The 11120-nt window shown below is 42.6% G+C and overlaps 1 protein-coding gene across 8 annotated transcripts in view; it reads right to left on the bottom strand.

The window, feature by feature from the left end:
• LOC126397432 (Na(+)/H(+) exchange regulatory cofactor NHE-RF3-like) overlaps window positions 1–11120 on the bottom strand; it is a 268248-nt gene that overhangs the window by 110733 nt on the left and 146395 nt on the right. For all 8 annotated transcript variants that reach the window (XM_050056262.1, XM_050056252.1, XM_050056269.1 and 5 more), the window contains one exon: window positions 6588–6659. In XM_050056262.1, coding sequence (XP_049912219.1) covers window positions 6588–6659 — 72 coding nt within the window. The remainder of the gene's footprint in view (window positions 1–6587; window positions 6660–11120) is intronic.

Here is an 11120-nt window from a genome sequence, read left to right on the forward strand (position 1 = left end):
ACGAGGTGATTTAATGTTAATTAAGTCACATTATTTAACATAATTATTAATTATTAATAATAATTATTAATTATTTCCGATAGCCAATTTAACCCCAACATATTTGGTACCTCCGTGTGAAGCCTAGTGTGTTGACTCCAACATATTTGGTGCCATCGTGTGAGGTAAATATATGTTGATTCCCAACATATTTGGTGCCACCGTGTGAGGTAAATATATGTTGATTCCCAACAGCCTCGACCTTTTCGGTGTCAGGTCTGACACCGTGCTTGTCAACAATGTGGCCTAAGAACTGGATCTGAGTTTGTCTCAGTTTGCATTTTTCCTCACTGAGCTTCAGCCCAGCATCTTTAAGTGTTTGTGGTACTCTCTCAAGGCGTTAATCATGCACCTCAGGGGTCTTTCCATAGACTATTATGTTGTCCATGAAAGCTGCTGTACCTTTGTGGTTCTTGAGAAGGGAATTTCTCTCTTTGAAAGTTTTCTGCGGCGCTTGAGATACCGAATGGAAGGCGGTGGAAGAAATACCTTCCGAATGGTGTGATGAAAGTTGTGAGTTTGGCACTGTCTTTATCTAATGGGATTTGCCAAAATCCCGTAGTAGCATCCAGTAGTGAGAACACACTTGAACCAGCAAGCTCGGGGAGTATGTCATCCAGAGTGGGCAAAATATATTTTTCATGCTCCACAGGTTCATTGAGGCGGTTTAGTCCCACACATATTCTCACTCGTCCAGTTCTTCTTGGCACAGGCACCATTGGGGCACACCAGTCAGCTGGTTCAGTTAAGATAAGATAAGATAAACTTTATTGTCCCGCAGGGGAAATTCGTCTTGGGCAGTACAGCTGCAATACTCACATACATACATGCATACATACATACAATCAACACAGACAAGTTGCCAACATAGTGCACTGAGGGCCGAATTCACAAAGGATTGTGTGGCTTTTGCGGCCGCTAAACCGGTAAAAATGGAGCAAACAGATACCGTCTAATTCACAAAGCACACGCAGAGGGTGAAATGCTCCACTAACGCTGCCAAGCAGATTGCGTCTCGGTGCCCAGTGTTATTTGGACGTATTTAAATGAGGTAATATGCATTTATTTGCCACAAAAATTGCCCCTTTCTATGCAAATGAGCCTCATTGATAAACAACGTCTAATTCACGAACACCAGCGCTAATAGTAGAGTTGGGATCCGGATCCGGTTCTTTTTTGGAACCGGGTCCAAAGTTCCGGTTCCGGAACTGGTTCCATCACATTTGGCGTAACAGTTCCTGCAAACGGTTCCTAGATTGTAAAAAAAAGAAAGAAAAAAATGTCACGTGCATTTCCATTACAGTGCGGCACGGGCCGCATATTTCTGTCTGAACCCGACCAAGCCCGACATTATCTAATCACTAAAGCACTGAGTTTGTGTCACACAGTTGTCATGGTTACAGGCTATTTAACAGGCTGGGTGTGCGCCGTGGGTGCTCAGCGGAGAGGGAGACCTCCGTATTTGAGACGGGAGCGGGTGGCGGAAGCGGGCGGCAGGAGCGGGCGGCGGGAGGTCTGGCGCTTCCAGCGAGGGGAGAGGGAGAAATATAACAAAATGCTTTTGGCCAAAGTGTGGGCTACCTTGAATCTGTGATCACTGCGCAACATTAACTAGTCCCTTTAAACTCACTACATTACACTCAGTTGTAGTTCTAGTCTCCAGTGGGTGACAGAAAAGAAAATCCATCACACGGACAAGTGACATACACAAGCAAATTAGCCAAATCTGCAACATCGGTTGTCTCATCCAGGTGGAGGGAATAATAGTGACTTCTTTTAATGCGCTCAGTCAGTGTCTTTTTAACATTGTCTGTCATGGTGCGTATTCTCCATGACACTGTGTCGTTTGAAAGCAGCACCAAGTTGAACTGTTTGGCAGCTTTCTCCCCACATGTGATGTGTGTCATTTCTTTGGCTAATGGCAGACACAGTTTACCGGCTTTTGCTAGGCTAGGCTGGTATGGTACGAAGCCTCCAATGCTTTGGCTATGGGTGTATCACAAGACTGAATTGTGGACTTGGACTGCTGCAGTACGTCCCGCTTTCTTAGAAAAAAATCCAATGGTTTATCTTCCAGTGCAGCGCGTTTCATTAAAAGGTGCCCTCTGAGATGCGCTGGTTTCATGGGTTCTTTACTGCGGACTTCACCACATCCCACACACTGCGGCCTCGGCTCCTCCTCGGTCCCGTGACTACTAAATCCAAATGTGAGATAACTCGAGTCATATTTCCTTACATCTTTGCTCCACCTGGGTGCTGTGGACATTTCACCGGGGCCTCTTGAGTAGCCGCTAGCATTTGTGCTCAGTTCACTGTAGTCCTCCACTTCATTTTCAACACAGCTGCTCCAAATATTCTCCTCCTGAACAGCAGTCCTCTTCATGATAGTTCCAGTTTGGAGCCACGATTGTAGTGTTCTTGAACCACTCATCTTCAGTCTCTACATTTTTACCTCTGTTTATATATCCGGGCACACTTGAACTCATAACGAATCGTGTCTCAAGCACACATGCGCAAAGTGCATGAACGGGACTAAATAGCAGAGACAAAAATAACGGAAATACAAAACTTATATTAAATGTGAAATTATTATGTTTAATGTATTTTCATTTAAGTTTTGTAGTATTTGATGATGTTATATGTTTTCAAATGAATTTAATTTAAAAAAATATATTTATGACTTCGCGTACTACCATAGTTTGAGAATCTATTAAGTGATATCTGTCATGGCCGAACAAGGACCTGAACCCAAATGCATGACTCGAGACTCCAAGTACAAATCAAAATTATTTATTAAATAACACCAAATGAAAATCACTTTAGACAGAGGAAAACCTATACTTAATCTAAGAACAAAAATGATCTACAAAATAAACGCTATATCTTAAGAAAATAAAACTCACTGATAAAAGCTAGACAAAGAAAAGGCAAACAGAAAATCACTCTACTGAGGCTGTACTAAGACTAGGAAAAAACAAACAGAAAATCACTCTACTGAGGCTGTACTATGACTAGGAAAAAACAAACAGAAATCAAACATGAACAAAGTATCAAAATAACAAGACCTGACAATGGCAAATGGCATGGATACAACGCTGGTTCACTGACACGAAGGACAAGACGAACTGGCACAGGACAAAAAGAGAGGCAGACAATATATACACACGAGGTAAGGGCACAGGTGGAAACAATCAGGGGCGAGGCAGACAATCAGACCAGCGGGAAAACATACAGGGGAAGGAGCAAGTTGCCTGGAACGAGAGGAGAGTAAGATTTCAAAATAAAACAGGAAATCGTGAGACAACATAGACACAAGACAAAAACTAATTAAATTAACTTAACAATGTTTCTTGGACATGACAATATCCAGCTCCAAATATCTAACCACAACAATTTGGATACTGGACATGAGAAAAACATGTTCCAATGTTTGGTCTGTCACATTACAAAAGGTTCAAGGGTCCACTAAAAGTTTCCACCTTTTTTTTTTTGAAGAAATAATCTGCAACCTGGTTAATCTTATCAATTCTTTTAAAATGGGTTTCTTAGACCTTAGGGAAATAGGCCATTTAAGACATTTAGAGTGTGCTTTATTCGCAACAGAAAAAGTTTCCACACCAGGCACTTGAATAAACAAACCTCTATTATAATCACTTCAGACTTCAGAACGGCACGTATATATTGGTTATTACACTTGTTATCATTCAGGTAATCAGTAAATATGGCAAGCTTGATATAGCATTTGAATGATTAAGATGTTTGGATTGACTGAATCAATGGTAAAGGGATCACTCTACAAATCTTACTATATTCTCTACAAGAGCAATTCAAATAATATCTGTCTAAGGTCCTGTAGCAGTGGTTCCCAACTGGTGGGTCACAGTCCAAAAGTGGGTCACTGGTCTGTCTGTCTGTTCTGAATGGACCACAGGTGACTCACAAATGTTTGTAAAAAAAAGTTTGTAAAAAAAAAAAAAAAAAAAAAAACCACTTCATTTTTCAGTGCAGTGAAGCACAGAGGTTTTTATTTCGAAGTGCTGTTTGCTGCTGTAGAGTGAGTGACTAACAGACAGCTACTTGACAGAAAACAGCAGACTACCTCGATGAACTGTGTGGACTCCTGCACCCACAGTCCAGTCGGCGGTCCGGCTCAAGCTCCTGTTCCTGTGTCAGTACAGTGCTCTTGAGTCCCTGTTTGTGTCGAGTTGCAGCTCTCCCAAGTTCCAGTTCCTGAGACGCTACAGCACATCTCAAGTTCCTGTCCATGCTGATCTACAGTGCTCCCAAGATTCTGTCAGTGCAGAGCTGCAGCACTCCCAAGTTCCTGTTCATGCTGAGCTGCAGCACTCCCAAGTACCTATCCATGCTGAGCTACAGTGCTCCCAAGTTCCTGTTTGTGCTGTGCTGGGACTGACCCAGGTTTCTGAGCTGCTTCTGCTCCCTGCTGACCCTGCTGGGCCACTGCAGCCTCCCAGCCGGCCTCCAGACCTGTTCCGCCTGTCATGTCGGCCTCCAGGCCTGCTTTGCCTGTCAAGGCGGCCTCCCGGCCGGCCTCCAGACCTGCTCCACCTGTTAAGGCGGCCTCCAGACCTGCTCCACCTGTCATGTCGGCCTCCTGGCTGGCCTCCAGGTCTGCTCCGCCTGTCACGTCGGCCTCCCGGCCGGCCTCCAAATCTGCTCCTCCTGTCATGTCAGCCTCCTGGCTGGCCTCCAGATTTGCTCCACCTGTCAAGTCGGCCTGCCGACTGGCCTCCTCGCTGTACATGTTTAGTGCAATAATCCTCAAAACCTCTGAACAAAACTTGACTACAACAGCATATCTGTTCAGAACAAAAGAGCCCAAAAAACATATTTGGGGTCCTCTCCTCAGATGTCAAGTCTTGTTTAGGCGTCTGTGCGTTTTTCAAAAAATTTTAAAAGTTCACTCTATTCATTCAGTACTTTCTGATTAGTGCTTGCATTGTGTGGAGAATTTTTTGTTGGCATGTTGGCAATTTATTTGTGTACGTGAGAAGTGTCTTCATCCACATCAATATCTTCAATATCCACTGTATTTAGCTAGTTACCACAGTGATTTATCCCAGTAAAAAGAGAACCAGCTTTGTAGTACTGTAAATCCAGAGTTAACCCCATAGTTACCTCGTTAACTTCAAATCCTGCTTCGTAATACAGGCCTTTGGTTGATAACCAGCTTTGTAGCACTGGTTATCCAGACGACCAGTGTTAGGGTTAGTCAAACCAGATAACGAAAAGATACCCTAGGTAAGTTGAACTGGCTTTGTAGTACAGGCCTCTGGACAACCAGTACTACAAAGGTGGTTATCAACCAGACGGCCAGTGTTAGGGTTAGTCAGACCAGATAACGAGAAGATATCCTGGGTAAGTTAAACTGGCTTCGTAGTACAGGCCTCTGGTTTCATCTCTGGGACCACCCACTGTTTCGCCTGGACTGATGCTGAACTGTGGGTGGGACCTTCTGTGTCCTCTTCCTCTGCTGAGGATAACATTTCTATTGTTCTGCACTGCACCCAAGCAACTTTTTTTTTCATTTTGTCGCATGTGAGTAAGTGTGTGTGTGGAACCACAAAGGGGTTTAGAGTATCTAGTATCATCCTGAGGCTGCTGTAAAAAAAGAGGGGGAAAAGAATTGAGAAGCAGCGATTTTGCTGGAGAAATCTGAGGTTTTCTTTAGATAGCTTTTGTGTGGTAATATTTGGTTTAAGTCAAGCAATTTATTGATTTACTAATAGTAGGTACGGCGGTAAAGTGGTTAGCACTGTCGCCTCACAGCAAGAGGGTTCCTGGTTCGGAACCCAGGGTGGGAGAGCCCTTCTGTGTGGAGTTTGCACGTTCTCCCTGTTGCATCAGCACACAGTCCAAAGACTTGCATATTAGGTTAATTGGTGACCCTAAATTGGCTGTAGGTGTGAGTGTTAATGGTTGTCTGTCTCTATGTGTTAGTCGTGTGATAGTCTGGCAACCTATATAGTGTAATTAGGTTCATTTTGTCTACTCAAAATAGATTAAGTGTAGAAAGTTTCTTTTTACCAGACAATGAGTTTTTAAGGAGATGTAGTTTACCTTGACATGTTTCGACTGTCACTTCAGTCTTCTTCAGAAGCGTCATCTGACGTGCGTCATGACGTGTCTTTATCAGCCGCTTATCCTGTTTGAGGTCGCTGGTGGGCTGGAGCCTATCCAGGTGGGGTACACCCTGAACAGGTTACCAGACTAAGTGTAGAAAGTTTCTTTTTACCAGACAATGAGTTTTTAAGGAGCCAAATCGGATTGCCAGGCTGGTCACGCCTCCGGGATACTATCAGCCGATAAAGACACGTCATGACGCACGTCAGATGATGCTTCTGAAGAAGACTGAAGTGACAGTCGAAACATGTCAAGACACTTTTCACCAGCAGGTACCATGTAAACAAAAGGGGTCACCTGTGCCTGTCCTGATATAAAAAGACATAATGTCTATTATGATACCCATGCAAGATGGAAGGTAGTGATAGAAAGGATTATATTGTCAAGTTAATCCTCATACATACCTGTTGATACCCTTCCCTCCTCAACACGAGGAGAAACAAGAGTAGACCACATGACTGGATCTTCCTCACCACCTGTCAGGTAATTACAGAGAGACACACAAACAATTTAGTGAATAAAGTCTACTAGATTTTAATGCCATACTTAAATATTTAGGTCCATTCTTAATTACAAGAACTTGGGCTTTAGTGATGTACTTTCATGCTTTGGACATATAAGCAGGCAGCAATCTGTCCCTTTCTTTCACCTCCTAATTCATGAAGATGAAGCCCAGGTTAAGGTAAAGAGAGAAGGAAACATTTAGGCCAAAAACCAATCTGTTTACTAAATTCTAAAGGAAACCAATGATGAAACAATGACTAGTGGTGTGAAAAGGAGCTGGAAGGTCATTCTGCTGTTTCTGTCTCTGTTATCATCCCTCTAACCACACAGAACATGTGCTTTAGGGCTTTGACCTCTAATAAGATGCTGTCATGTATGGTGTGTCTCAGAGTAATATAGTCATAACCAATAAAAGTTCATTACTTCAGTAATGTGTTGGTTAAAAGTATGGAGTTATATTTGTGTGTCAGTTCTGAGCATGATGGGGTATTTTGTGCACAGGAAAATACTTTCCTCCTAGTACATAAATTACATTTTTAGGGAAAATATTGGCATGCAAAAACTTTGAGCAAACAAAACTATTCTGTACTCAATAAACATATCTGCATTTTTGCTTTTATCCACAAGATTTACACAGTACTGACTCAGTTTCACTTATTTAACGTCTGTCAGTTTCTGACCTCTTAAACGCTTGGACACCTGCTCACAGTGTTTCTTTTTTCTGTCAAAATGCTATCTGCACTCTCACATTTGCTTGCACACTTGCACAACCTGACAGACTGGCCTCGCCTGGAAAGAGTCAAGTGCAGACAGCGGCAGCAGGAGGAAAAGACAAAAGCATCATGACAGCATTTATCTTAAACTCCATATTACTCAGTTGTTTAACATAAAACTGATAGGCCAGTATTTTCCTGTATGGCATGTCATCATATCAGTTTGCCTACTGCAGACACTTCTCACCAGTCACCATGCAGACCATAAATCAGCAATACTCCAGACATGATTGCTGGACATGTCCAAACTGAATTCACATCCTGATATAAAGAAATTAAAAACATGGATCAATAGTCAAAACACATGGGATGAAAGAAATACAAGGCATTTAAACTAATCAGCTCTTATATAAGGGGAAAGCCAGGTGTGTCCTATCATGCACTTAGGTTTTGCAGTGGTGGAGAGTAGGGCACCTGGCTCTGAGACCTGCAACCACCTTCAACTCATGTCACTACCTTTGCATCATGTCAGAGTGAGTCAGGATCAAGTCGGACAAAAATTTAAGCAGCATGCACTGTGTGGTGATCACTCATCTCTGCACCTAATTAGTGAAGAGATGAGTGATCACCACACAGTGCATAATCAATTAAAACATTTCAAAAAACACTTATGTTTAAAAAGGTTGTTTAGGGTACCTGTATAGGGTAGGTTATGGTACTTACCCAAGACACTGTACCCACATGGGTTAGCAACATTACACGCGGCATTAGTAGGGAAGCACTGGAATCACTTAGTGAAGAAGTTAAGGCTACAGTTGGTATCTTTTACGAGAATAACTTTGTGTCATATTTGCTGAAATAGTCTCTATATTCTGAAAGAAGTACGTGAGACAGTTAGTCTGTAAAAAATCATGTCCCTGCTCCTCTCCTACTGCCTGTGGTGGCACTCACTATAGGATCAGACCTCCTTAGATTTTTTTTTACAAATCTATGCTCATCAATACATAAATCAAAAGACGACAATATTGACACATTCCTAAGCAATACCGATTTACTACAACTTACGGAAGATGAAGTAAATACACCTGATCAACCATTCACAATGTGGTGAGGGGGGAGGTAAATTTTAGTGGGTTGGTATCAATAAGGGAAGAATAAGGAATAAGCCAGACAATGCCACCTGGGGAGTTTCACCCCAAGAAATACTTTAAGGTACCTTGAAAATTGTTTATAAAAAGGTAGGTGCTAAGGCACACAGGTTCATTTCTGATTAAGAGGCTGAGACGTGTTGTCACAATTAAAGCAGAAATTTTATTTATAACAAGCAAAATGATCAAAACAAAAAGCAGGGGCTGGAGCTCCTGAAAAGGAAGAGGAAGATTATCAATAAACAAGAAATAATCCAAAAATGACAGTGGATAAAATTACTTTATTACAATTTATGCCAAAAAAGGCCTTAATGTAAATTATAGAAAAGTTAAAACTCAGTCCAACATAAGCAAAATTAAAAAAAAATAGGAAACTGAGCAGAGGCCACTTGTCGAGAGGCAGACTACACAGAGGAGTGCCAAGGGGTGCTACCACTACCCACCACAAGTGGGCACAGCAAACAACACAACGATCCTCAAAAAAATAGTGCAGTCTACGGTGTCCCAGTGCAACTACTCACATGCAAAAGTGAAGGGACCTCACCACAGGTACCTAGCCTCTCAGCAATCTGGCTCTCCACTCCTGAAATAAGGAAAACTCACAGATAATAAGAAAAACAAAAATGTATCCCTCCTCCAGGCTGCATGTCGAAGTATCCTTGAGCAAGATACTGAACCCCAAACTGATCCCGATGGCTGTTCCATCGGTGTGTGAGTGTGTTAAAACTGAGTAGCAGGTGGCACCTTGTATGGTAGCCTCGGCCACCAGTGTATGAATGTGTGTGTGAATGGGTGAACATGACTCGTAGTATAAAAAGCGCTTTGAGTGGTCACTAGATGACTAGAAAGGCGCTATACAAATGCAGGTCCATTGCAGGTCCATTTGGCTACACAAATAGTAAATAATTCAAACCTGAACTGTGGAAACACAATAGGGACAACTTTGACAAAATGATAGGCAAAACTGGGAAAAACTAAATCACAAATCAATAGTTCAACAATAATTAAAGCAATAAGTAACTGAGGAACAAATTAATAATTGTGGGCAAAACAACTAAAATAATAAACAAAACAAATAATGAAATGATATGGGCAAAAACTGAACTAAAGGTGAGCAAAAAAAGGGCAAAGAAATGGGCAAAGCAGCAGTGGTCAAAGGGCAGGAGGACCACCTCAAATGTGGGCTCTAATGAATACAGGAGGGCAGAGACAGGGCATGAGGCAGGAAGAGGGAGAACAAAGGCCTACAGGTGCTATATATTGTCTGGCCTGTTCTAACAGCTGATTTGTTTAGATGTCGACTCACCAATATGACGTTTTAGATAAACTATTCATTTTTGTTGAATTTCATAGATTAAAGTTTGATTTGTCTGATTTGGTTTATTCTGTAACAGAAAACATGTTGTGTGACTGATGTATGGCGTTACATTTGTGTCACATGTTGCGTGAGCGGATAACACATCTGCACACGCGCAAATCTCTCTCTCGCGTAAATTATTTCGTGTCACGCGCGCAGATTTCAACTGCTGCGCGCACTTGTTTGATCTTCGCGCACATATTCAGCAACAGTGAAGCAGAGGCAGGTGCGAGCGAGTAAAAAACAGCAGCGACATGCACAACAACACTGTGCAGCTGTTATGCGCGCGCTGGCTCGCTCCTGCTCTCGCTCTCTCTCTCCCCTGTGCTCGCTCGCGGTGGAGCTCTGCTCGCTCGAAGCAAGGACTTTTGACACTTTGGGGGCGGAGACCAAGGCTGACCCCGGCCCTCTTATGATTGGTCATTTTCCAGCCCCCCACGTGGGTGCCTTTTCGGTTTTCTGCTGATGACAGTTTCCGTCATAGACAGGAAGCTCAGTGGTAGCGGCGGCAAATTGGAGGAAGAAGAAGAAGGAGAAGGAGAAAAAGAAGAAGAAGAAGAAGAAGAAGAATAGGAGCAGTAGAAGAGCAGTAATGGTGACACCTGAAGATTTACACGTAAGTAACAACCTTGCTTATCAGTGACGTTGAGTCAGAAGGGTTCCATTCGTTCTGTCTTGGTATTTCTCTATCCACCTTTCTCCCAACTTCACACAACGGAAGCCGGTTTTTATCTTCAGGTGGAACTGTATGTTTACGTTTCGATGGTTTCAGTAGCTGTCATAGTGGCGGCAAACCCATGGATCTAACGCCGGCTTTTAACTATGTAGCGATCCCCGGTCAATTCATGGTTTTTTGCTTTACAAGTATTGATGAGGCGTCGTTAGTTTTCAGCTCTTTTAATATATTGTTCCATTGTCCTTGCCAACATCAACACCTTAAGAGCTGTTCCGTGAACACAAAATATATACAAATCAATAAATGTAGCTATATACAAATTCATAAATACAATCACTATCACTAAAACATCAGAAGAGCCTTTGTGCTCCACTGTCTCTCAGATTAACTCATATCGCAGCGGTGCCTGGACAGCGTGACGTGTGTGGTTGTGCTGCTGCCGTGGTCCTGCCAGATGCCTCCTGCTGCTGCTGCCATCATTAGTCATTAGTCATACTTCTACTGTTATTATACACATATGACTATTGTCACACATGTAT

This window comes from Epinephelus moara, chromosome 2, assembly GCF_006386435.1.
Source record: "Epinephelus moara isolate mb chromosome 2, YSFRI_EMoa_1.0, whole genome shotgun sequence".
Lineage (NCBI taxonomy): Eukaryota > Metazoa > Chordata > Actinopteri > Perciformes > Serranidae > Epinephelus > Epinephelus moara.